Below are 26,037 nucleotides of genomic sequence, written 5' to 3'. Positions count from 1 at the left end.
TTTCATCAGTCCAAGACCCTGTCGCCTACATATCTTCATTACCCAACCCATGATGTCTAACCTCCCAACCTACACCGGCGGATGGCAGCGAATTGGCACAGGTCCAGAAGATGGGTCCTCGGCTTTGACTTGGAATGGCATTATCCCACTGCCAAATTTGGGCCCTACCGAAGTATTGGTCAAATATCATTCACGCTCGATGAACTACCCCGAAATCTCCAGTATGTGTTCTAGGACAAAATGCCCTTTCGCATGAGTGCTGACAGCTCATCTAGTTGCTAATGGTACATTTCCATGGCGTTTCCCCGACCGCGTGGTAGTGCCTGGTTCCGATGGTGCTGGTGAGGTGATTGGGACAGGCGCTCTTGTTTCAAGCTTCACTGTGGGAGACAAAGTGATCCTCCAACATTACCCGGGGTTTCACAACGGACCAGCGCCTCCAAATAATCAAAAGATTCCAGGTACCCACATGGACGGGACACTCGCGGGGCATGGGGTCTGGGATCAATCGGCGCTTCTTCCAATGCCCGCATATTTAACCTACGAAGAGGCTGCTACATTACCCTGCTCTGCTCTCACTGCTTGGAACTGTCTCTTCGGACTCACGCCAGTCAAGGCGGGTGACTATGTGCTCACCCAGGGCTCTGGCGGGGTGTCGGTGTTCGCTATCCAGTTTGCTTTGAAAGCAGGCGCCATAGTGATCGCCACAACGTCCTCGGACGAGAAATCAGCAAAATTGCGGGCCTTGGGTGCGCAGCATGTCATTAACTACAGGGCTCACCCAGATTGGGGTGTAAAAGCTCGGGAAATAGCAAAAAGTAGGGGCGGTTGTCAAAAGGTAATTGATATTGGCGGTGCAGGGACGATTGATCAAAGCTTCAAGTGTGTGTCTCGTGGTGGGGAGATCTCCATTGTGGGATTCGTCACCGGAGGTCGCTACAAGGACGGCCCAAACTTACTTTCTCCACTGCTACAAGTATGCACTGTCCGTGGAGTCGAAGTTGGCAATCGGCTCCAGTTCGAGGAGATGATGCAGTTCATGGAGGCATGGAAGATTCGGCCGGTCTTGGAAGAGCGCCGGTTTGCGCTCAAGGATGTGAAGGAAGCCTACAAGTACTTCTGGAAAGGATCGCACGTTGGTAAGATGGTCATTACAAATAGCTAAGAAGGGTCGAGGAAATCATTCCATCATTTGTACTTGGACCAAGGATGATCCCACCATTAACAGCTGTGACCCATGCTACGAGATATGACGTTATTGAGAATGGTGTGTCTTTCATGATTGGATTGAGATTTTGGCCAAGAATGGATTTGTGTATATTCTACATTTTTATAGACCGGCTCGTCCAGTCAAAGAGAGGGGGGGTTTCCACCACTCGATTGTTCATGATGAAACATTCTTCATACCCTGCAGTTCTCATACATGACTTGGCCGAGATAAATTTGTCCTCGTCAGGAATAACGACCTCTTTATAGAAAGGGTCGTTAAGAGCGTTGCCGATACAATCAAGTGAGGGTACGTAGAGTTGCACATGGCCATCCCAATTAGCGATCGAGTCGGCGCCAAGGTATTCCCAAAGTTTTGTGGCACGATACTGTGGTGGTTGATGATACTGAACCAGACGCGGTAAGGAAGGAAGCAGTTGGGAGATGTGATCAGTGGAGTAATCGTGCGTGGGAGTACTTAATAACGCCATGGCGAGCCAGCCAAGCGCTGACTAGAGGTCCATGAACATGAGTCCAATGATGATGAAACTGCTCATCCGTAAGATCTTCACGTTTTTTCAGCATTAGCGTTAGCTGAATGACATGTTCAGACGTTTCAGACATCGTAGACGAGAATGATGATAACGATTCGATCTTCTGCCGAATGGTAATGTGTCGAGATTTTTCTTTCCTTCTTATAATTTCTACAGCTCACATTACCAAAAGATCATGCTACAGATCTTGTTTTGCTGGAAGACGGCTTCTTCAAGGTGGACAATCAGCGGCTCTGACTTTCTGGTCTGAAGCTTCGGTTTCTCCAACGCTTTCTCCAATTTTGGAGAAATGCCGTCGCTTCGGAAATCAGATCTGATTGATTCCCTCCCGCGGTTCTACCCTTCCAAATGAGCCGGGGACTTACCGTAGGTCGTATCGGACGCTAGATTTGCCCATGACTTGAGATTATTCCGTACGTACCTTTCGATTGACCGATGATCTGCAATCAGTCTATACTGACATCCGGAGCACATAGCTGCACGTGGGTGTGGTTTTAGTGTGAATCGGCCCCATTATCACTCCGGATTCCTACATACGGAAAGTTTTATCAAACCTTAGAAATCAATTCAGCGTCTTTGTTCATCAAATCCACTATTATCTTTCCCTGTTGATCGTGATGTATTGAAGTAGGCGGGCTTAGTCACAAACCCGCAATCACATCCAGGCCATCCTCTCTTTTGAGTTATTTCCGTAGCTATTCACATGAAGCTTTATCAGTATTTTACCATTTACATCTTTTCATTTTCACTGGTTCGTGACGATGCATGAAATATACCTATGTTATGTATCATATTAGATCAAAACAGGAATTTCAATAGGTGAAAATTCAACCATCTTCTTGCTTATCTCTTATCTCATTGAAATTCTGCCATGGCTCCCAAGATCCCCATATAAGGCTACTAGCATAAATTAAATCGATCAGTACAGTGATAGCTGACGATAAAGTCCCAACAGAGCCAGCGCGCCAGATCCCATTGGTGGTGAGTTTCTGGTTACGACTACGGTGAAACACCAGGATTGGCAGAGTTTTGTGGCTAGCAACATACGTATCCTAGAAAAGCAAAGGCCACTGAACAGCATTTGTCGGGTGTTTGGAAACGCCTCTGGGTTATTCTCGACCACTGCTCTACTAGTTGTAGAAATCCCAAAGTGCGTAAACTGTACTGCGTCATTTCTGTTTCTGGCTCTATGCGGGTTTGCATCAAGACACGAAACTACCGAGATTTTTGGCCAGCTGTAGATTTTGAATCGCAGCGAGGGAGATTGACCGGGGGATTTTGTATAGGGATATTTTAGGCACCAATCCATAATACTGATGCTGAGAACATTGTCAAGAAAACGGAAAACCAGCGCTCCACATACTTCAGAGCCCATACCACCCAATAAGATACAGTCTCTCATGTTTGCCCAACATTATTGACAAAGCTCCGCGAATATGCTAGCTGTCTCCTCCGGCATGCTCCAGAAAGGGTTATGGCCACTAGGTAAACGAAACACGCGAGGGTTCGGTAGCAGTTTGATCATTTCATTTTGCATGTCTGGTGGAAGCGCGACATCATCATCGCAGGCGATGTAAGCACTTGAAATCGTCTGCCAAGGCTCCTCGGTAGCAGGCTCAAGAAACGCCGGGAGAGAAATATGGGAGTGTATGTCCTTAGCATGGCTGGCTTTGAACTCTGCAGACACATCTTGAACCACGTCGACCGCCGGATCCAAGCGTACATAGTTTCCCTGGCTTGGGATAAGCACATCTCGATCAAAGTCGAAGGATCGGCATTCACCTACCTCAACAAGCATCCACGGCCAGAGCTGTCCGCCGATCATATCTTTGAGATTCTTGCCTTTGGGTGAGACAAATGCGGCCATGAACACCAGAGTCTTCACGCCTCCACGCTTGCCGGCCATTTCGCGATCTGTCAGGCCTAGACCCTGAGCAGCACCCGCTATTACCATACCGCCATAGGAATGGCCGACCAGGACAATTTTCTTTCCTTGGTCTATATGGGTAGTCAAAACCCGACGAAGGTTTTCCACATCATCGGCAAGCCCCTTGGTGGGAGGCTCCGCGCCGTTGGAAGAGTGATCAATGGCAACGGCTGTAACACCTTTCTGCTTTAACCGTTGGCGAAAGTCATCATAAGCACTGCCGGCATTCCAAGCCCCCGGGGCAAAAATCACAATTGTCTCGTCATTGGAAGTCATAATGAGAGAGCTCGAGCTTTCCGTCTGTGAGACCGATTCTGGAAACACCTTTAAGGACTCTCTGATTACTCACCAGTATTCAATCAGTGGCGGCCAACTAGACTTATACCATCAGATTCTTGTAGGTCAATCGGGCCAAGGCATATACTTATCGATATAATAATGCCCGAAGAGTGGATCATGACATGCTTTCTAATACATCAAGATTTTTGGAAACGTTGTCTCGGCTTCTTTTACTTCTCGGGGGGGATTTCCCTCCGCGTCTCTAGAGATAAAAGTGGCCGAAATCTGAATAATATCTGCACAGAAAGGCTCCGAATTACCAAGCAAGTTTTTAAGGATTGGGTTCTGGTGGATAATTCGACTGAACTATTGATCCGATGGGTATAAGGTAGCAGAGTGGGGATGTCCTGAGCATTTTGGAGAAGCGGGTCTTTGGAGAAGTGGATCTTTGGAGAAACAGATCATGGGAAACAAGTCAACTCAGTGGACCCAACGATGCGAAGGCGATAGATGACCCAGAGAAGTATGTTTCATCGTTTGGTCATCAGCGTCATTTTTTTCGTCAATGTACAGTCATCTAAGTTTCGACCATCTTCGAGATGGCCTCGAAGATTGATATAAAATGTGGTATTCTCCGCCATGAGAACTCGATCTAGTACACACCACAGGAATATTTACTGCAAAAGTCGCTACGCTTCATCGCAATCATGTCTCAACAGACCGTCATTCGTCTCCCCGGTGAGCGGAACTCGCTCAAGAACTTCAAGGCTTTCAAGGAGTCTATCCCTAAGCCCCAAAAATATGAGGTTTTGATCAAGGTTCACTCCGTCTCCTTGAACTACCGCGACGTGGGTGTTGCGCTCTCCCTTTACCCTTTCCCCACCAAGGATAACGTCGTTCCTTGCTCTGATGCCGCTGGTGTTGTTGTTGAGGTCGGCGAGGGTGTCAAGAATGTTGCCAAGGGCGATCATGTCATCAGCACTTTCGACCCCACCAACCTTTATGGCCAGCAGCTCAACTGGGAAAACGGTCACGGCGCACCTGTCGATGGTGTCCTTCGCGAGTACTTCACTGTCCACTCTGCAGCTGTCGTTCAGCTCCCTAAAGATTCTCCCCAAAGTTTCTCCGAGTGGTCCACCCTTGTTTGCACTGGTGTCACCGCGTGGAACGCTCTCTATGCCAATATCCCCCTGAAGCCTGGCCAGATTGTTCTTGCTCAGGGTAAGTAATGAGTACTGATTCTCTTTTCGCGTTGGTTAACTGACCACTGGCTTGAAATCAGGAACTGGTGGTGTCTCGATCACCGGTCTGATCCTGGCTAAGGCCGCTGGTGCTACCGTCATCATCACTTCTTCCAGCGATGAAAAGCTCGACTTCGTGAAGAAGACCTATGGCGCAGACTACACCATTAACTATAAGACCCACCCGGAGTGGTCCAAGGAGGTCATGAAGATCACCAACGGCCAAGGTGTCGACTATATCTTCGAGAACGGCGGTTCCGGAACTATCGCCGAAAGTATCAACTCCGTCAAGATGGGAGGAAACGTGTCTGTCATTGGATTCCTTTCTCAGGCCAAGGAGATGCCCGATGTCGCTGGTATGGCTCTCGCCAAGGGAGCTGTTGTCCGAGGCGTGACTGTCGGATCCACTCAACTTCTGCAGGAAGTGGTTCGATTTGTTGCCCGCAAAGGTCTTCGGTTGCCCGTCGAGAAGGAATTTGCCTTCTCCGAGGAGAACACCGTTAAGGCCTTTGAGTACCTTACCTCCGGAGCTCACATCGGCAAGGTCTGCATCAAGATTGTCAACTAAGATAAGAATACGCCTGTTTGGATGTCGGCAAATAGCCTTGGCAACATGAACTTGGGTATAAATAACTTGAGTCACAATGGACGCTTTTGAAATAAAACGTGAAATTACGTATCGGTCAATATCTGGACATCAAAGTTAATGAAAACCCGTAGACGGCAATATTCCCCCATATGGTAAATGAAGTCCATGCAACACCGCTCTCTTTGGCTTTCTCTTAATAGGCTTTGTACTATGAGAAGGCTTTTCGGTAAACTGCACATTAGCAGTACAAGGATCCCAGCGTAGTCAGACTCGCGGATAAGTTCGGGAAACCCTGAGACCTTTCCCTATCAAAAGGGCACCATTGTCATAGATGCTCGTTCCGGGACTGTTTATCGTCTAAGTCTATCAATATGACCAACCAGATCAACAAGTCCTTCGTCTCACGCTCATGTGGAGGAAGAGAAGCGATTTGACGGACGAACAATTCCATCGTCACTGGACCCACGTTCATGGTCCCTTGGTCAAACAGTGGCTCCAGAAGCACGGGCTGATTCGATATTGCGAGGTATGTTCGCCATCTTCTGTCACCATGGGAATTTTCGATGATAACTTCATAGTATCATTTACCTTCTCATTGCAAGGAGCAAACCAAAAATGTGTAGGATCATTTTGGAAACATGTCCATCAGTGATTTTGATGGCCATTGTCAGCTATACGTGCCATCTCTAGAGTGTTCCGAGAACGCTCTTGCGGACCCTTACTATAAAGAAGTTGTCATGCCAGACGAAGATAACTTTATCACAGCAGCGTAGCGTTCAAACGCGTCTTGGGATGCGCGTACTGCGTAGTCTACATCTTCCGCGTCGGTTGCTGGGCAAGATGCGAAAGGAATACCGGTACCAGGATCTTTTGAAGATGAATCAATAACGCTCTTTGGTTCTTTTGCTTATGTATTTTGATTTTGTCTTTGAATATAAACGGACAAGCTCTCACAACATACCGATCACTTCAACCCGTGTACCCGATGTTGCTTCAACAGAGTGGGAGCCTCCAACTAGGCTCTCATACAACCAATCAGCTTTCACTCTCGTCATACGAGACAACGATGGCTTCTCACCTGGAACGAAATTTGGTATTGTGAGCTCATAGTGCAGGAATGCGGTGCTACTGGTCTTTGGGTAGTTTTTGTTCTTTGTGTCTCCACAATCTTTATTTTATGTCCAGAGAGAGTATTTTAATCGTATGTGCCCGTACGTCTCCAACTGGTACTTTCCGCTGACGAAGCCGTTAGGCACCTCCTGCCGATGTACCGAAGAGATGATGAGATCTCTCCGCATTTCAGGTCTGAGGAGGGGTCTTTGTGGGGAATTATCCCCAGCTCTGGCATATGTGTACAAAGGTAACAATACCCGATGGGGATTCGATGTACCCACACTGCATATGACCAGCATCTAGTTATTCATTCATTCTGATCTTCCTCGATACGTTTTCCATCCCAGCACTTCTGTTTGCTCTCTAGCCGAAGATGTCTACCGTTTCTTATGATTTGATTGTGGTGGGATCCGGCTTTGCTGGTTGCATGACTGCTTTGAACTTCCTGGAGACCTCTGAGCGATTGAAACAGCCCGCCCAGGTGGCTCTCGTCGAAGCTGGCAAGAATGGTGAGAGATACGGCGCATCCCAGTGGACAGGAGCTTTCCTTCATATGGGTCGTGACTTGACATTGAATGAGGACTGGATTCAGGAGATGATTCAAGTCAGCAACGGCCAGGCTGATTTAGAATATTATCACAAACTCACTCGTGAGGCCAAAGTCAGTGTCAAGTATATCAAAAACTGCGGTATCAAGCTTATTCAACACAAACAGAGAAATGTAAGTGACAGCAATGGACCTCTTACTATGCCACATCTAATGCTGCCCAACTTCAGGGGCTCCTTGAATTCAAGACCAACCAATACTTTGTTATGCCCAATGGCGGTGGCTAGGCAATCATCAAAGCGCTGATGAAGAACATCAAGACATATGACAACTATGATATCCACTGGGAAACTGAAGGGCACTTGCTCCTAGTGGACTAATAGGGCCGCATCACTGGACTACAGGTCTGCTAATCTGATAGTCTCTTAGAAAGCTTATATACTCCTGATGTAATACTTACTAGTAGTAGATTCAAAGGAAACACCTTCAACCTTTAATGCAGCCTATAATAATAAGCCTTTATATCTTATAAAGCTGGATAGCAAGGCTTCTACTAGTTTGAAAGTTAATAAATCAAACTGGACCAATCCGCTCAATAACCCTCCATTTTATGCTTTCCCTCTTACTACTCAACTTACTTTCACGTCGACTGGCGGGTGTCACTCTGGCACATAGACTACCTCGTTCAAGTGAAAAGGCAGTCTTGTGATGCAGTTATATGAGCTTCTTGATAGATGCAAGTGGGTTTTTTTCACTAGTGGCTTTTCGACGGCTGTTCTATATATTTAAGCAATACAGGAATGAAACAAGTAGCAATTCAGACCTCGTCTTCTGATACTCTCGACCTCCACTTCCCCGGTACTCCCGTCAAATTCATCGGCTGGATAACACGCAGCCCGCCTCACTAGGTTGTTGACACTTGCACTTTTTGAGAGGATTTCATCGGTGGTCTTTCGCCCCTAAACGTCTATACTCAACAAGTACTTGGCCTATCATCCGTATGAATGGGTATGGCGAGTTACCGTCCATGATGTGCGACCACAATTCCAGGATCTTATCGGGTAGATTGATGGCTTGTCGGTTTTCGTAGGACATATGATCTTCGGTGGATGAAAGTCCCTCGCGAACGACTTCTTCGATCCAATAAATCAAGCGTGATTCGTGGTCTTGTGCAAAACGTTAACATATTTACGAGTTTGCATTTGGGAAAAGGGGAGGGGGCTAATTTATGTCGATTGGTCTGACCAGCCCAGAAACGAGGGATTTTACGTACCCGTCAAAGGCTCGTTGCAAACTGTAGTTTGAGTGTTTCGAAGCCATTTCTCCAGGAATATCGAGCAATTGAGGCCACATAGGGCAGACTCGATTCCCCAGAGAATAGCTTGATTGTATTTGAAATATTGAACACCGAGCTTAACCAATGTGCTGAGTAGATTTGTTGCGTGGTAGGCTGCTAAAAGCGAGTCGTGAGTGCGGTCCACTGGGAGTGAGTCCTGAAAACCTGGAGCAATCTCGAATGGTGTCCAGGTGAGAATCCTCCTCCTTTGAGATACATTGAAACATTTCCGAATATATGCAAGACTTAGCAAAGCGCTTGATGTAAACGGCAACGGTCCATTGGGGTCCAGGGGCTCCAGATTGGACTCCGGGGTTTGTTGCCAGGAGAGTGTCCACTTTTGAAGCGCTGACCTATGGGACAAGTTAGAGAGAAGCTTTTGAGGTGCTGAGTAGGGAATTCAGCATGGCAGGGGAAGATTTACTCGAGAACTGACTGGAAATTAGTCGATAAAGTCTGTGATAAAGAGCCGGACATGGATCTCCGACTCCACAAGATCTTGCTCAAAAGACCGTGCATAACAACATAATTCCCAACTGGTGATATCTGGGTAGATTGGGGATCTACAGGCTGGGTAGATAGTAGCTGCTCGACAGTGTCATTAAAACGCCTCGGTTCACCTGCTGCACCTCCTCTTAGCAATTCCCACGTCGTTTGATCCGGTGCCGTCCATTCCGGACACGAGCACGGCAGCTGTAGATTGATCTCGTCGCACAAAATGCTCGGTGGCATATCGTAAGCAATGTTTTGAACCCCAAGAAAGCAAAAAGCAAATAGTTTAGTGCGCCTATCAGACTCTCGTTGCGCCCACTCTTCCCAGTTGAGATGTTGTAGAGTATCGGTGGTTTCCTCGAGACCGCTCGATCTCAGGCCTTGCACAAGTAGACTTTGTAACATATAAGCTTCCGCTCGGATACTCGAGTCACTGTGCCATGACGCAAATTGAGCAAGACAAAGTAAGCAGCGCACTTCGTCCATTGATTGCTTTTGTGATTTATTGTCAATGTTCATAGAGGAGACACCTATAGCCCTATTCATTTGTGATCGAGCCTTATACTGATGGCCATCAAAGAGAAGAGCTTTGGAATAATGAAATAATTGTGTGGCTGAGGCGTATTCGAATCTATCAATAGCGCCAAGTGCCGTCATAGCCAAGCAAAAGGCAGGCGAGCATGACTCGAGCTTGAATGTTGGACCGTGACTAAACGGAGAACGAGGGTAAGCCCCCATGAAGTAGCCAGCCATATATCGCGTTAAAGCACTGCTTGGGGGTAGATCATAACTGGGAGACGCTTCACCCAACCTGCCTAGAGAGGCAAGTAATCTAGATCTATCAGTGTCTGTGACCGTGGGATTTACACAGTGAGGTACGATTTGTGTAGCTTTCAAGTCAGCTTTTGGGCTATTTCGATGGAAATGATGCTATAACTCACCTAGAGATAAGTATGGAAAAGGAAAGATGGTGGGGAACTCATGAGCATAATTTCCCCCGGCATTATTTTCCCATAAGGCATTTTGACTATTGTACAGCTCTGAATCTCTGAAAGTCAGTAATTGGGGTGTGATAGAACGAGAATGTGCCACGAGCAACACTGACCGGCTTGTGGTGGTGTCTCGTTCGAGAAGTGCGACAGAGAAGGGTCTTCGACTGGGGTGAACGGGGCGCTACATTTCCCAATTCAATATGATATTCCATAAGACTTGCTTCTAATCATGTATCATGAAACGGACAGAAGGGGTATATTCCATACCTCAAAGACCGGGCGTGAGTCACGCTGGTCGAGTAAATGGGGGAATCAGACGTTTGGGGGCAATTGGCCTGCTCTTTCTGGGTGATAGTGTTCGTCACGGCCCTATTTTGAGGGGTCGAGACAGATGCAATATCGTGTATGGATAGATCACTATCATCTGAAACACGCGATGGTGCGTTGGCAGCATTAGAATGATCGATCATACGTTCATGACGACGCAAAAGATCACGACGAGAGAATGATGCCCCACAGCAACAGGTGAATGGCTTCTCGTTGGTGTCTGGATCAACAATCTTTAGAAATGGTATCTCTGTAGGGAGGGATAGTACGAACGTCGCCTAGTGTGGCGCTGCAGATGTTCTAGTCTGCGAAATGATTTCTGACAGTATGTACACCGAAATTGTCTGTCCTCATCGTAGCTATGTGTAGACGATAGAGCCATTTTGGGTCAGGCTACGAATAGGAAAAATAAATGGAGGACACCTTTCTCGGGACTTGCATCACAACCCGGAGGTGGTAAAGTCTAGAAGCCCTGGTGATGCAGGCGGTTGACTGGGGCGCGAAAAGTAACGTGACCGCGCTCCATATTTCGGATTATCAATATTCCGTTCAGGGTCCCTTCACTTTGCGTATACTAATCAGAAAGCCATCAGAAATACTCAAAGGCTACAAGAGTGAGGTTTAAAAAGTGTTGTAAATAGCCGTACTAGATACCAAACCTTTGAAATGGGGGATTTGCTCTTCAAATGTTCTTTGGGAAGTGACAGTGTATATTCCTGTTAGAAGAACCTGTAGTTAATCATACATGCATGGCAATTATATGTTGCAAATGCTGAGTATTCTGCATTCATTATATTTAGCGAACCCAATCTCGAGGCTTACCTCACAAGTTTTTAAAGCACACCGAAACCTCATCGATTGAAACTACACGATCACCTCGTTTTCCTGGTTCATCTTTTGCAAATCCATTACGATATGAGGCATCAAGACGTGATGGCGCCAAGGCACTAAAATAATCTGGGGCCGGGAGCCGTAATTATCCGAGCCTAACTGGGGGATCTCGGGGGAGCGACTCTGCCAGTCTCGCGTTATTACCATGGCCCGCAAGCGAAAAAATGCGATTCAAGAGATGTAAGATGGAGTCTTATTCGCTCTTATGTTCCAGGACTTATTCTGATATAGGCTTTACGCAAAGGATTTACAATGTGTTGACGAAATTACCGTTATTCCGTATGTCGCTGAGATCCGCCGATCCCGCTGTACCACCAATATTCAACTGATCTATAGTCTATAGCACTTTTCAACCCTAAATAGCTTTAATATTTAGAGATTTATCTTACTACTAGAGATATGAAAGTGCTGTTTTAGTTACTGTATGTAGACTAGTTTTCGGGCTTTAGATTAGCTATATCTATGCCCTCATTTTCATAGATAGACAACCAGACCTTATTCTCTTGATCACATGACTATTAGCTCGTATGGTATTAGTAGCTGACACTAGCTGTCGTAAAGCGACGAAGTCAAGTAAGCAACCGCTGGAGAACAGATACCCTGTAATAATGCTGGCGGTAACACTGCCGTCTCGGGAAGCGATCGGCTCCTGGAGCCCAGCTGGGTTAGTCCCCTCGCCGCCCTGAGCACCCTGATCGCTCGCCTTTGATGCTCCGGTTGACCCACAACACGCCTCTTTCTTTGTTTCACATCCCGATAAGCGCTTTGCTGCCTACAGTCGCTCCTAGGAGCTCAAGCAAATTCATGACTTTATCTTACTGAGATAAAAAGTGACGTCGTATAATTAGATTTGACATTCCGTGGATCGACATGGCTTGACAGTTGCGTGTCTGATATATACTATATGTATAAGTGCCAGACTATACGACAGAAGGAAGCTAAAATACTCCACCAATCAGCACCTGCTGACTCAACCCCCAAAATGCGGGGAAATCCCCAGTTTCTCCAACTTTTCGCCTCGAGTCCATCTGAGTCTTTCTCTCGTGTCTCCTTTTCTTCTTTTCTTTCTTTTCCTCGTGTAACCTCACTCTATCAGCTGTAGAATCATCCACCTGACTCTATATTCTCTTCAGTGGCATGAAGCCCCCACACCCTCCCTCGCATCTTTCCCTCCCCCGCAATTGGCCATGAGAATCGGTCGAGGATGTGAACGCTGTCGACATCGTCATATTCGATGCATCGTCCGTCAGGGCGAATCGGCCTGCAATACGTGTGCCCGTCTCGAGAGGCCGTGTCGCTTGGATCCCCCGTTTCGCTTCAAGACGGTGCGCCATGTTTATCAAAAAGGCAATGGGCGGGCTTCACGGTTCGAGCTGGACTGGGATCCGCAGCAGAGCTGGGTGGAAATTCCGCGATCATGTATATTCAAACAATCCAAGTAATACTGATGGTGTGCTGATTATGCAGTAACGTTTGTGCTAGAACCCGTCGACGAGCCGGTGGACTGGAATCCCGATCTCTCGCTCGACGAGGAACAATCGTCGGATGCGCCCGCCGTGCCTGGCGGGGAGACTTTTGCCCCTCCTTTACAGCCCCAGCGCGTGCTGGACGAGGTCGAGCTGCCTCCCGTCGACAGCACGGGTATTGTGTCCACGCCGTCTATGCCTGATGAACGACAGCTCGCCACATCCTCGGTTATTTCGCCATCGATTCAAAACTGCGTGGCCTCGCCGTTGGCGTCTTCATCGTGGACGGGGCCGGGTTCGCCATGGAGCGCCTTTAGTCCCCGGCCTATCTCGTCGCCGTCATTGAGCCCGCGAGAGGCGTTTCTCTTGCGCTCTTTTATTCATAAGATTGCGCCATGGGTGAGTTTCCTCCTACATTCACAAACGTGAAAAATGGAACTAAGATAGACAGGCCGACATATGCGACATGCAATCCCACTTCACCACCGAAGTCCCCCGGCGCGCCCTGCAAGTCCCCATGGTTCTCAAGGCCGTCCTCTCCCTCTCCGCCCGCCACGACGCCATCATGTCGCACGCCACCGACGTCGAAGCCTCCGAATACCACGGCCAATGCCTGGAACTGCTCATCGCGGCGCTCGCCAAACCAGAAGAGTCCTACGACGACAACCTCCTCATCACCGTCGTCATCCTGCGCATTTACGAGGAACTCGAGAACAGCACCGACGAGCAGTACCATCTCTTCGGCTCGAACCGGCTGCTCAATACCATGTCGAAATCAGCGTATTCCGGCGGACTCGCGGAGGCAGTTAGTTGGCAGTTTCTGCGGCAGGCCATCTACGCCTCAGTGGTGCAGTACCAGCCTCTCGTGCTGGACTTGGAGAATTACGAACGATCCGCCGTCTTCCTGCGTACCGATGACGCTTCGTACTCGAATATCATCATCTTTCTCTGCGCGCGAATCATCCAGCTCTGCACGGGCCCGGACTCGCTTGCGTCCGATGAGGGCGCGTGGAAACACCTCGCGCAGAGCGTCGAGCGCTGGCATCGTGCTAGGCCCATCACCTGGCAGCCACTGCGGTATCGCTCGGCGGATGGGTCGGAGAATCGCCCGTTTCCGGAGTTGTGGATGATGTCGCCTCCTGCTGGTACGCCCTAGCTCTATATAATCTCACTTAATGAAATATGTATGGTGTGCTAATGAATGCAGTGGTCGGATTGCAATATTACCATGCGGCGTGTATCTTCCTCACCACGTCTGATGGCCATTGGCGTGGACTGAAAGATTATGAACTAGCTCGATCGCGACGATTAGCTGAAGTGAGTACCTCACCCTACTCTCTCTTGGTTTTATTTCTAACTATATAAATGTAGAAAACAATCGCCTCTCATGTCGCCATGGTAATAGGGCTCTCGTCGTCGAATGAAGCTGTTGAAAATGCCAATTTCATGGCGTGCCATTTACTGCATCGGTGTATGTCCACCTCACTTATCAGTGTATCTGTACTGACCATCTAGTCGGACATTGTCTGCGCAATCCGGCGGAACAGCGGGGATCGTTAAAGTTTCTGCAGCAGGTCGAGAAAAAGCTCGGTTGGCGAACGGCGTGGATGGCACAGGAGTTGGAAAGGGAGTGGGCGGAACTACAGGAGTTGGACTCTTGGGATATTTAGTGACCCTATAGATTGATAGAAATATAGAAGTATGATAGACCCCGAGACAACACTAATATATATCATATATAGTCTAAAAACCCAACTGCGCATTCGATACAAAATGAGACCCTCCCGCACATCTATATCCGTTTGACTGTTTGATCCATCGATATCCCATACAACACACGCCCATATCTCTCAACTTCTGCTGCGCTTGTTGTTCTTTCTTTCGCTCGGCTTCCATTTCTGCTTTCTTTCTTCGGAGTCGCTCTAGTTTTTCTTCTCGAATTCGCCGTTCGAGTTCTCGTTGAAGCCGGTCTTGCTCATGTCGCCTTTTGGCTTCGTCATCGTCATGTCGCTGTTTCTCTGCTGCTCGAGTTTCTTCAGCCAATTTCCTTGTTGCCTCTTCTGCTTCTCGCTCGTCTTTGAGGGCCTGTTGATATTCCTCCTCTTCGAGTTCTGCGCGGCGTTTGTCATCCAGTAACTGGTTCCATATTTCGTTAGTCACGCCCGCATCTCGTCCGTCGGAGGCTTCAGGCACTTTCGGCTCAGGTAGGCTCTCTTGCCGCTCTGGGGACTTTTGCCGCATAGCCATAGTTGTGGTTGTGCTGGTCTTTGTCTCAGTCGGTGTCGCGGTCTGGTCATCAACTGCAACTGGCTGCAGGTTTATGGGAGGAAGAGAGGGAGTGACATTAGATCGATTCGTGCGGTCGGTTATCATCGAGTCCATCTCGGCCAAAATGTTCTTCTCCTCGACGGCCAGTCTCGTACCGATGACAGATTGCATGGTCTTACCGAAAATAGCCTTTGCCAGTGTTTGAACGTCTCGCGCGTTGGCCCAATTGGGTATTTGGGATAGGATTGAAAAGCGAGACCGCACTTCATTTGCAAATTGACTGGTCGGTCCTTCAAGGGCGCTAATGTCGAATTCTTTCCCTTTCTCATGCACTTTTTTCCGTCGTCCCTGAAGTAAATTGGTCAAGAGTTTGAAGCAATCGTCCGGGTTAAGCCCGTTGAACTCCATCGAATGTGGGAATCGACTGGTAAGACCAGGGTTGATTGTCATGAGACGATTGATATCTCCATCGTAGCCCGCAAGAATGATGATGAGCTTCTTTTCGAACTTGGGTTTGGTGATGCAGTCGACGATCTCGTCCATTGCCTCTTTCGCGAATGCACCTTCTGCCAGTCGGTAGGCTTCGTCGATAAGCAGCACCTTGCCTAGTGCCTTCTCCAGCAATGCCTGGGTTTTGGGACCGGTCTTTCCTACATATTGCCCAATTAGATCGGTGGCAGAGCTTTCGATGACTTCTGCAGACGCTAGAAGACCCATGTCGTAGTACACCTTGCCCATCTTTCTGGCTGTCGTGGTTTTACCGGTACCTAATCGACGTTAATATATCGGCAGTCGAGAGGCTAATTAGACATACCTGGAGGCCCGCGAAACAGAAAGTTGAATGCGACTTGATCACGAGGATCCAGATCAAGTAGCTGCATGTTCATGACCGTACGGCGATACCCCTCCAACTGTTCGACGATCTTCTCACTTCCAACAACATCGGCAAACAACATAGGGATATTAGTCTCAGTCCGTTGTCCGCGATCATGGTGTTCATCAAAATCCTCTGGCACTAGAACGGAAGCGGTGGTTGAGGCTTTTCGTGCACTGACTCGTTTCTGATGGCGAATCTTGGCCTTGTTCAAGAGGATGTCGACTTCACCCGCGTTGCCAAAGTTGGCACGATTGCGAGCTCGTGCAAGGACTTCCAATGCCACCTTTCGTCCATGGGTGGTGGTTTCAAAGTCTTGCTGCTCCAGTTTGAGATCGAGAATAAGACCAAGCTCATCATCGGTAAAATCCTCAAACATAAAGGCAGAATCCAGTGGAAACCGTCGGGTCAGACCTGGGTTGACATTCCGGAACATTTCTTCCATCTGTTCTTGGTATCCAAGCAGCAATACGCAGCGGTCATCCCCTGGCACACTATGGACTTCGGAAACAATCGTATCGACCACGGCGGTCTTGTAAGGATCTGACTTTGGTCCACTGTCATCACGACTGCCTCCGCCAGATAGCATATAGGCTTCATCTATAACCAAGACCTTGCCAACAGTCGATGCTAGAATGCCCTTGGTATTTCTCTCAGACTCCCCAAGAACACTTCCAACGAAATCAGCGGGATTCTTGACAATCACTAGTGCAATTGTTAGTTTCCAATGTTTCGCTAAGAGTCTCAAATACTGACCCTCTCCGTTAGACAACAACCCAATATCGACCAGAATCTGCCCATACAGTTTGGCCACACTAGTTTTACCTGTTCCAGGAGAACCCAGAAACACGCGATTCAAGGTAAACTCGACCAATTTCTTCTCCAACAGCTCTCGCTCGTAGTTGGTCTGAATGCTGTCCAAAAGAGCCTGCACATCTTTCTTCACGGCATCAAGGCCAATCATCTTTTTCAGCTTCTGCCATGCTGAGCAGTTCCGAAGCGCTTGCGATGGCTCTGGACCGATAAGATCATTCTTGGTCAGGAACATGACATCTACCGAGCGCCGAGATCTTCTCTCCCGTGCTAGGCGATTAGCCTGGCGCTGTGAAATCAAGGATGTGACGTTTTCAATAGCACGAGCATTGCCAAATCCTTCCTTTCCGCGTCCTCTACCAACCCGACGAGCAACAATGCGACTGAACAAGCCACCTCGGCCTCCTTCAATCTTCATTCTGCCATTGTATTTCTTGTCAAGTCTATACTCGAAAATCTGTCGGAGCTCGTCGTCATCGTAGTCTTCGAATTTGAATTCGTGGGGGAAGCGACTCGGTAAGCCAGGGTTCTGTTCAAAAAATTTCTCCATGTGGCTGCGATATCCCGCCAGAACGAAAACAACCTTGCCAGTCTGCTTCTCAACCTCGCCTAAGAGGAAGTTAATCACTTGGATTCCGTAGATATTGTTTTCGGCCAGCTGGTATGCCTCATCTATGAACATAACACCACCGCCATCTTTAAGGATGCCCTCGATCTTTTTCTGACAACCAGAAACACCCTCGTTCGCAAGTTCCGAACCTGTAGTCTCGACAAAACAGCTGCCTGGAAGAACCCCGACAGCACCAAGGAATTTGGAATAGAGACGAGCAAACGTTGTTTTTCCTATTTCCGTGAGCAAAGGAATATATCTTGATGGAATAAAAACATACCAGTTCCCGGATTTCCTCTCAAAACAGATCCAAACCGTTCACCTTTTAGATCAATCCCCTGCTTCAAAGTTGTGTCTACCTGATCTTTAATGGTGATGAATTTCTCCTTCACTTCCTCGAGTCCGATCATTTCCATCAAGGTATCGATTTCAGCACTTTTAGCACCCTCGAAATTCTTTTGATACTCCCACTCGTCTTTTGCGGCGGATTTGGGTGGCTCCGGTTTGTTTGTGGACTTACCCTGATTCTTGACCGTGGGTTCTGGTTTTAAAGATGAAGGAACGTCATTTTCTTTATTGAAAGCCGGGCTTTGCTTTGGTGTGATTGTTTCAGTGGCCATGTTCATTGCCTTTGACTGGTTATCAGGTTTCGGGGATCTTAAATTGGCAAGATCATCGCGGTGTTGCTGTAGGACTCTCTTTCGTTGTTCTCTGTCTTGCTCATCCTTCTGCAAGCGTCTCTCATGGGCAATTTCGTCTTGCAACTCCGTCAGCTCTTTCATGTATTCCTTTTGTCTTCTTTCTCGCTCAACCTCGAGCATCATGTTCCTTTGTTTCTTGGCTTCCTGAGCTCGATCTTCAGCGTTGCAGGGCTGGCATGCGCCGTTGATTTTGGCACAGGGTCGGGTGGTTCGGTGGCCACGAGAACAGACCCATTCGATTATTTGGCGACATTCCATCTTGGAATGGTCTGATAATTGGTGGCATCTGTACGGACAATCGTGGATACCACAACTCAACCTGACGCCGCTGTTTTCTTATTAGTGGATGTGGCACACATGGGAAAAAAAAAAAAAAAAAAAAAAAAGATGGATTTACCAAGGCAATGCACAACCTCCATCCGGACACTCTGTGTCGAACTCCGCTGCGGTTCGGACAACAGTCATTTTCTGAGGATGCTGTTCGCATTTGACGGGAAGACCATCGTAGAGATGACCCTTTGTCTTTAGATTATCGATAAAAGGTACCCAGACCTCCTTGCCCTTGCGGCTGATTGTGAAGGTATTTGCATTCCCGACCATAATGAGGATGTTGCGAGCACGCGACAACAGCACATTCAGTCGCTGCGGAGCTGCCATGAATCCGATATCACCGTCTCCGTTGCTGCGGGTTAGTGTGGCGATTACAATGTCACTTTCTTCACCCTGATAGTTGTCTGGTATTTAAATTAGAATCTATTCTGGTTTAAACGACCTTGGAACTCACCTATAGTTGATAACCGAATAGAGCGCTTTGAATAATTCGCACTTGCCTGAGAAATCAATCCAGCCCGAACAAGATCGTAGGAGTCTAGGTCACTCAACACGGGATCACTGTCCTTTCGCAGGAAATCACGAAGGAGATGTAGCTGTCCAAGGTATGGTGTAAGGACAACAAGCTTGTCCGTCCCATATCCCTGCTGACCGAGATACCGTACGATTTTGAGAACAATCTCCACTTCAAATATATTGCGCTTGCTTCCCTTTGACCCTTCATCCCGACGGTCGGAAATGCTCATGAATTTTGTTTCAGGTTGCTCATGGTGGAAGAAAATAACACGGTCCTGCAATCCACGCGGTGGAACTCGACCAAGTGTTTTTGCATCATCCTGCAAATCAGGGTAATTTAGGGCTCTCACGAGAGATGAAATCTCCGGACACATTCGATGCTGCTTGGCCAGGGTAGAATGGGGATAGCCGGCGAGAACAAGACGTTCAAACAAAGAGCAGTTAAGATCATAGCCGTTCCCTTTTTCGACCGATAGGGCGTAGTTGTTAATCTTGGGCCGCAGTTGCTGATGATCACCGATAAGCACGAGATGTTTTGTTTTCGTGCCCATGGCGGTAAGTACGTGGGATTCCAGAATTTCACCGGCTTCTTCGAGAAGCACAATCCCAGGGGATGCGGATTGAAGATCCTGGGCGTTCATGGCAGCAGCGGTGGTGGTACAGCCGATGATCCTCTTAGACTGTAGAATACTGGATGCACCCTTTTTCCAGACTTTATCCAGATGATTCTGGCATCGGTCAATCTCGCGGGTATGTTGATGAATGTTAGATACTTGTTCTTCGAGGAGACTGTGCGTCCATTCGCGGATGTGGGTTTGTCGAGTTGCGGGGTCCATAGCCCATACCAGTCGCGAGTCTTCCGAGAGACCATCCATGAAGAACCCAGGCTGCTTACCCCTTGACCATTGGTCGTAGAGATAATGAGAGTCTACAATCCTTCCATTCTCACCGACCATGGTCATGTCATCATCGAACGATGGAGGAAGGAAAGCATCGTAGAAAGTAGGATGCTCGAATTCTAAGAATTCCAACATTGCCCGAGAATTTCCCTTGAACTTTGTATATTCATTCATAGCTGATGTCAAGGAACCCTTTGCAATGTTTGCTTCGTTCTCATACTTGTTAATCACGTCCCAAGTTGATCGAGTATGTTTGTATGCGACCTTTTGCTGTGATAAACTAAGAGGTAATGTCCGAGTGGTTGATTTAGACCCAAGTCGTACAATCGATGAAGAGTCAATTCCAATGTCTAATAGATCCTCGAGAAACTGATCTAGGGCGTGGTTTGTGTAACACATGACGAGAATTGTTTCCTTACTACGATCGTGGAAGAGTTTGGCCAGAAGGGCACCGATGAAAGATTTTCCCGTCCCTGGTGGATTGTCAGGTTGCATAAGCCAGGATTATGAGGAAAAATACCTGGGGGGCCTTGGATAAGGCTCAGAGTTTGTGTCAATCCCGAAATGAAAGATTGCAGCTGGGACGGGTCAAGGTAGACAGGCGTTTTCGTGTCCAGAATACTCTGGATGTTGCCATCCCCTGCGTTTCGTATGTCCTGGATGGTGGTATCGGAGATGAGATCAGAGTGCTCTGCCAGGTCTCCCTTTTTGAATTCTAGTAGCTCTCGGGATAAAGGCAAGTCTGTTTTGTCTTGCAAACACTTTAAGATCGGTTCATACGCAAAGACGGAGGCCTCAACTAAAAGGAACTGGATATCATCGTATAACTTGAAGGACATCAATGTCTTCTTCATGGCATCATCACCAAGAACGCGTAGTACAATGACTGGAGGATCCAGAAGTAGCTGATCAACATTTCGATCGACCGTAGCAAAGGCGACGATTTCCTCATGGCGAATGAAGCAACCAAATGAATCATGTCTTTGATAGCCTCGATCCTCGTTGAGAAGCCGTTTTCGATCTGCGGAGGGAATATTGGAAATTCTCTCCAGTCCTTGATCACAGGATATTGCCAGTGAACAAGGTCTGAGTCGTCGACCATCGCCATGACGAATATTGACGACGGAAAGCTTTTGTAATAGTGGAGCGTTTCGTCGGCCTTTTTTCTTCCCCAGCGCGATTTGGATATCATCACGGAGCTCTGATAGCATGTCCTCGCGGAGAAGACGGAACTGGTTATCCAGATGAACGGGGATTCGCATGTCTGATGATAGTTCTGATATCTCGTCCATGCGACGGTAGAAGGGCTTTGCAGTTGAGGCGAACTCATCAGCGGTGGGATAGATGGCAATGCTTCGAAAGTCGGCAAAGTCGTTGTCATGCCGTCCACCAGGGGCGAAGTCAGGATTGACAGGAGTGTTAGTCGTCGATTTGACCATCAGGTTGTGTTTGATCTTATGTCCCAATGCGCGGATGTCTGCAGAAGCGGATCGGAGTAAGAAGCCATCGTCCATGACTTGCTGGGCGTCGTCCTTAATGTCGATCTCAGCTGAAGCCGGGAACGAAAGTACCTCGACTATCATCCAAGCCAGGGCATGGACAGATGAATCTGTTAGCTCGCGCGCCCGGAAGGCCTGCAGGAATGCAGTCCATAATGTCTTAGGCTCCACAACGATAGCTAAAAGATCCTGGAGAAACTGTCCGTTGCAGAGTTGTTTTATTTCTGGATTGGCCAAGTAGTGGACAAAAGGCGTCGTCGTGTTATTAAGAAATGCAGGCGTAACGTTGAATCGCAGTCCCTGCTGGAGGGCACTTCGAGCTGATGGACTGGCGATGATGCGTTCGACACAGGCAGAGGGGCTCCTCTGGTCGTGGATTGCTTCAAGGAAGAGCTTCACGTTGTCAACAGTAGTGACAGGCTTTTTGCCGCTGACGACGCTGTTGAAGAACTTGAACAGACGATCTGAGCGGGACTGGCTAGACATTATGAGATGGGATGGGAATGTCCAAGATGAACGGAAGGTGCTGGAGAGCTACCATGAGTCATTTAAATTAGCTGGAGGGATGGTGGGCTGTGTTTGTTATCAAACGAGGCTGCTGCCCCTCCATCCAGCGCCATTCACTGTCGGCCAATGAAGCCCTTGTTGCTGCACTGTGCCGCATCACCCAGCGCCAAACAAAGAACGCCTCGTCAGGCTCAACAAAAGGTACTTTTGACAAGGTGCGTGATTTCATCAGCGGGAGGGACATATTTATTTCGCGCTCATCTCAGTCTTATTTCCCTTTCGACAGACTTCCAGCCATCATGTACATCCCAAGACACGGATCTCACTCTGGCTCCGGTCGCGGCAGAGGATACCGAGGAAGATTCAACCGACCTTCTGGAAAAATCTCATGGAGAAAGAAACCAGAAGTAGCTGAGCCACCAGCACCTCGTTTAGGATCCGTATTGGCGACGGTTGAGATTAGTGATCTGGTGGAGGGGTTGAGAGAAGAGGACTCCAAGATCACCGACTGCAGGGATCTTGCATCCTACAATTGGCTGAATCGGAAGGAGCCGACCATCCTGATTCCAGGTGCGTCTCATGGAAACTTACTCATACTAATACTAACAGTGATCGCTGCTAGGAAAACCTCCCGCTTGGACGCCACAGCCGGACCGGGTCAAGCTTCGCGAAGACGACGGCGAATACTTTCGAGACCAGAATGCCGCAAGATATCCTTCCCATCCTCTACAGCCAGCGGTAGAGGCTATTCTAAAGCAGAATCCTGATTTCTTGACGACCGACGTTGACATCGTTGGGTGTGGTAGCACCTTGGGAAATCTGCTCCGATTTGCACGAGGAACCGACAGGAAATTCCGTATGGTATTGGAAGCAATCGGATCGACAGTTTTTTTCGTTCGCAGAGAGAACTCGCCTACGCAGACAATTTCGGGTGTTTTTGGATATGGGCACACGTTCCCTGAAGCTAATACGACCTGGGAGGCAGAGGTGAAGGGGTCTGAGTCTCATCAACGCATAATCCAGTATTCATTTGGAGGAATGAAGTGCCTTGTCCGCTTTGAAGCAGATGGATATCATCGTGATCTCGTATCTCAGACATCTGGGCCTGAGGATATATCCGCTGATCGAAGCGTCGATCAGCTTTTGTCTGTCCTCAACGGCAGCACTGTGAGTTCCCACCAACCCACGGAAAAGAACCTGACCATCGAATCCACCGGAAGCTACGTGCCACGAGAAGCAATCTTTGATCTCAAGACACGTACCGTCTGGAAGAAGGACAAGAATATCATCGGCGAGGAGCTCCCCCGGCTCTGGATTTCGCAGATTCCAAATCTAGTTCTTGCCTTCCACCGCTCCGGAGTATTTGAGGACATCGAAAAGATAGATGCTCGAGAGCATATCGCCAGCTGGGAGAAACAGCAAAAACATGATTTGTCCAAGTTTGCGGCACTGCTGAGACTTTTAGTTGCCTTTGCCCGTGGTCAACCGGAACGATTCGAGGTGTTCTACGACGGGGAAAGTGGGGTTTTAGAACTGCGTGAGGCATGCGACGATGTCAACAAGACCTTGCCAGAGGAGGTGGACGATATATGGTTATTAGGAGCATATGATGGCTTCGATAGAGCAGTTGTGAAAGAGGATGCGAAAGAGGATGCTGATGATTGGAGTGACTCCGACAAGGATTTTACGGCTTGTTCGGAGGAATGTGGATATTGCGGCCATTGCTAAGCTCACTTGAAGATCATCTTGTGATAATATCCCCTCATGTCTCCTAGAATGCAACAATCTCTTGAATAATTAACTCAAATTGATTCGCGATGTCCAATACCTCGGATGTGGGGAAGTCATGTGCCCCACCGTTCGACTTCACGTCGCCACATCCTCCATCTTCATCTATCCATTATTCATACACATCACCATGATCCAACCATCAAGAGACCCCAGTCGGCGCAGAAAAGCAGACTGTCGCTGCCATACGTGCAACCGGACCTTTTCCAAGTCTGAGCATCTGGCCCGACACATCCGCGGCCACACCAAAGAGAAGCCGTTTGAATGCGGCGTATGTGGAAAGTTGTATTCAAGGAGGTAAATATATGCTCTTCATAGTTAGTCATTGCTAATAATCAAGTGATGTCCTTCGTCGACATGAAAAAAGCCACGCGACTCCAACTACAGGCAAATCGGACGGAATGTCGATTCTGACGCCTCCGCCGACGCACGGAACAGCGCCGTCTGGAATGATCGCTGCTTCTGATCCTATCCAGTCGACTACGCCGATGAGTGCAGAGGATATCTCGCATTTGGATAAGGATGCGCCTTTTTTTCCTGGGCTTCAATTTCCACTGCACCAGGTGCCGTCTACCGAGCCATCTTGGTCTCTAGGGGACGACTTTGATGTCACTGCTCTGGACTTATCGTTATCATCTACGATATCTGACTGGGCAGAGTTACCAACCCATTTATCTACCTTTCCAGATGAACAAGGGGACAGACAGTTTGTCCCTGTTGAGCAGAATATCACCGTCCCCCAGACGAGGAACACAGAAACCCCCGTCCAGCAGAACTGGTTCAGCCATCGCGGTTCGATTGACAGTAAATCGACACCCTTAATGCAGGGGAACCAAGTGCATGCCGACGAATCATACCGTGCCGGTCTATCCCGTCGATTACAGCCGCGAGTTCACGACGAGGCATTGCCTCCTTTCGATACGTTGAATTTATTCGCCAAGCTCTACTTTACCCGGTTTCATCCACTCTTCCCTGTCATACATGCTGCCTCTTTCCGACCGACGACGGAGAATGCTCTTCTGTTTCTTTCTATCTGCTCTGTGGGCAGTCTGTTTGCGGGCTCACAGCGGGCTGTTGCACAGGGAACACGCATCTTTGAGCGATTGAACAAAGCAATACTTGCTTCGTGGGAGTCTATCCTTTCAGGGAGTAAATGCGATGCTGTTTTAATGGTCCAAGCGGGGGTGATCGGACAGACGTTTGCAATCCTGTCAGGGCGGCCAAGAGATCTCCTTCTCGCGGATGTATTGCATGGGACGGTAAATGCCTGGATGCGAGAAGCTACCAAGGGATCTCCAATCCCACCGGATAGAGCTCTGGATACTGCCCTGAGCATAGAGGAGAACTGGCATCGGTGGGTTGATGCGGAACAGCAAGCCCGGATATACCATGCTCTTCGTATTCATGATGCAGAACTGGCTAGTTTACTGCATCACGAACCTGTACTGAGACATCGGGGCGGACAAAAGCCAGACCTCGCACCGGATGTCCTCTTTACAGCTCCCACAGCTGCGAAATGGGCTGCATTGTATCATCGGCTGGAAGATCCAACGGACATCATCCCGCATATCAATCTCAACTCAAGTTTCTCCGCATACAGCCAACTAGAAAGCATCAACGCCCGTCTCATCGATGCACGACGATCTCACTCATTCGACACTGACACCGCAAACGAAATCTCCCACCACCTCATCGAATGGCGAACACAATACAACCAAACCTCCCTATCCACAGACACAGACCCCCTCTCCCTCCCGATTCTCTGGCACGCAATCTACCTCTCCCTCTATGCCGATATAAACCTCCTCGAACAAGCCATCGGCCGCGACGGCCACGACCAATCAACCAACTCCGCACACGCAGCATGCACCTGGGCCTCCTCCCCTACGGCAAAAAACAGTCTCATCCACGCACTCCTCATCCAGCGACACATCGAGACGATGCGCGTATCTACTGAACCCGCAATACACGTCCCCCGCGCCCTGTTCCATGCGGGGCTCGTCTGGCTCTCGTTCTGGAGATTCACGACTGATCGACAGATGAGAATTGCGGGGTATGACAGTATTCCGGAAATACGGATGCTGGGAGCTGAAACTGTGAATATGGTAGAGGAGGGAATGTGCGAGGATGGAGGCCATGTTGTGTATCGGGTGATGGATTTGTTGAGGCGCGTTGGACGGTGGGGGATTGCGGAGACGTTTGCGAGGGTTTTGGGGACTGCTGTTGAGGGTGTATGATTACTATATGAATTAGAACTATATTGACTATTGAT

At 48.5% G+C, this 26,037-nt stretch overlaps 10 protein-coding genes across 10 annotated transcripts; 6 read left to right on the top strand and 4 right to left on the bottom strand.

Moving 5' to 3' along the window:
• Positions 1 to 52: 52 nt before the first annotated feature.
• Positions 53 to 1,165, top strand: ASPWEDRAFT_54847 (zinc-dependent alcohol dehydrogenase family protein; the record flags this gene model as incomplete). The annotated part of the gene is made up of 2 exons (XM_040838113.1): positions 53 to 221; positions 276 to 1,165. The coding sequence occupies 2 exons, from the start codon at positions 53 to 55 to the stop codon at positions 1,163 to 1,165; spliced, it is 1,059 nt and encodes a 352-aa protein (XP_040683871.1).
• Positions 1,166 to 1,244: 79 nt separating this feature from the next.
• Positions 1,245 to 1,883, bottom strand: ASPWEDRAFT_701596 (EthD domain-containing protein). The gene has a single exon (XM_040839105.1). The coding sequence runs from the start codon at positions 1,695 to 1,697 to the stop codon at positions 1,323 to 1,325; it is 375 nt and encodes a 124-aa protein (XP_040683870.1). The 5' UTR covers positions 1,698 to 1,883; the 3' UTR covers positions 1,245 to 1,322.
• A 1,300-nt stretch (positions 1,884 to 3,183) lies between these two features.
• ASPWEDRAFT_93184 (alpha/beta fold hydrolase) lies at positions 3,184 to 3,939 on the bottom strand (the record flags this gene model as incomplete). The annotated part of the gene is made up of 2 exons (XM_040839594.1): positions 3,184 to 3,492; positions 3,547 to 3,939. Coding segments are annotated over 2 exons (702 nt in total), but the record flags the coding sequence as incomplete, so codon positions are not given.
• Positions 3,940 to 4,639: 700 nt separating this feature from the next.
• ASPWEDRAFT_72649 (zinc-dependent alcohol dehydrogenase family protein) lies at positions 4,640 to 5,891 on the top strand. Its single transcript, XM_040839257.1, has 2 exons — positions 4,640 to 5,187; positions 5,249 to 5,891. Exons 1-2 carry the CDS (start codon positions 4,674 to 4,676, stop codon positions 5,773 to 5,775), a joined length of 1,041 nt encoding a protein of 346 aa, XP_040683868.1. The 5' UTR covers positions 4,640 to 4,673; the 3' UTR covers positions 5,776 to 5,891.
• A 1,197-nt stretch (positions 5,892 to 7,088) lies between these two features.
• On the top strand, positions 7,089 to 7,743 carry ASPWEDRAFT_187625 (uncharacterized protein; the record flags this gene model as incomplete). The annotated part of the gene is made up of 2 exons (XM_040832190.1): positions 7,089 to 7,630; positions 7,687 to 7,743. The coding sequence occupies exons 1-2, from the start codon at positions 7,283 to 7,285 to the stop codon at positions 7,741 to 7,743; spliced, it is 405 nt and encodes a 134-aa protein (XP_040683867.1). The 5' UTR covers positions 7,089 to 7,282.
• A 652-nt stretch (positions 7,744 to 8,395) lies between these two features.
• Positions 8,396 to 10,985, bottom strand: ASPWEDRAFT_176861 (uncharacterized protein; the record flags this gene model as incomplete). Its single annotated transcript, XM_040831569.1, has 7 exons — positions 8,396 to 8,622; positions 8,730 to 9,145; positions 9,217 to 10,174; positions 10,226 to 10,324; positions 10,390 to 10,457; positions 10,544 to 10,823; positions 10,877 to 10,985. The coding sequence occupies 7 exons, from the start codon at positions 10,983 to 10,985 to the stop codon at positions 8,396 to 8,398; spliced, it is 2,157 nt and encodes a 718-aa protein (XP_040683866.1).
• Positions 10,986 to 12,681: 1,696 nt separating this feature from the next.
• On the top strand, positions 12,682 to 14,630 carry ASPWEDRAFT_176860 (uncharacterized protein; the record flags this gene model as incomplete). The annotated part of the gene is made up of 6 exons (XM_040831568.1): positions 12,682 to 12,913; positions 12,962 to 13,359; positions 13,412 to 14,105; positions 14,168 to 14,277; positions 14,332 to 14,431; positions 14,476 to 14,630. The coding sequence occupies 6 exons, from the start codon at positions 12,682 to 12,684 to the stop codon at positions 14,628 to 14,630; spliced, it is 1,689 nt and encodes a 562-aa protein (XP_040683865.1).
• A 73-nt stretch (positions 14,631 to 14,703) lies between these two features.
• On the bottom strand, positions 14,704 to 21,956 carry ASPWEDRAFT_120996 (uncharacterized protein; the record flags this gene model as incomplete). The annotated part of the gene is made up of 7 exons (XM_040829037.1): positions 14,704 to 15,995; positions 16,043 to 16,807; positions 16,859 to 17,758; positions 17,806 to 18,554; positions 18,624 to 18,960; positions 19,011 to 20,444; positions 20,492 to 21,956. The coding sequence occupies 7 exons, from the start codon at positions 21,954 to 21,956 to the stop codon at positions 14,704 to 14,706; spliced, it is 6,942 nt and encodes a 2,313-aa protein (XP_040683864.1).
• Positions 21,957 to 22,276: 320 nt separating this feature from the next.
• Positions 22,277 to 23,705, top strand: ASPWEDRAFT_32389 (uncharacterized protein; the record flags this gene model as incomplete). The annotated part of the gene is made up of 2 exons (XM_040833657.1): positions 22,277 to 22,547; positions 22,600 to 23,705. The coding sequence occupies 2 exons, from the start codon at positions 22,277 to 22,279 to the stop codon at positions 23,703 to 23,705; spliced, it is 1,377 nt and encodes a 458-aa protein (XP_040683863.1).
• Positions 23,706 to 24,346: 641 nt separating this feature from the next.
• On the top strand, positions 24,347 to 26,002 carry ASPWEDRAFT_95508 (fungal specific transcription factor domain-containing protein; the record flags this gene model as incomplete). Its single annotated transcript, XM_040839606.1, has 1 exon — positions 24,347 to 26,002. A coding segment is annotated over one exon (1,656 nt), but the record flags the coding sequence as incomplete, so codon positions are not given.
• Positions 26,003 to 26,037: the final 35 nt, after the last annotated feature.

This window comes from Aspergillus wentii (genome assembly GCF_001890725.1).
Source record: "Aspergillus wentii DTO 134E9 unplaced genomic scaffold ASPWEscaffold_9, whole genome shotgun sequence".
Taxonomy (NCBI): Eukaryota; Fungi; Ascomycota; class Eurotiomycetes; order Eurotiales; family Aspergillaceae; genus Aspergillus; species Aspergillus wentii.
The sequence above is the reverse complement of the archived record's forward strand: the minus strand, read 5'-3'. Positions and strand labels throughout refer to the sequence as shown.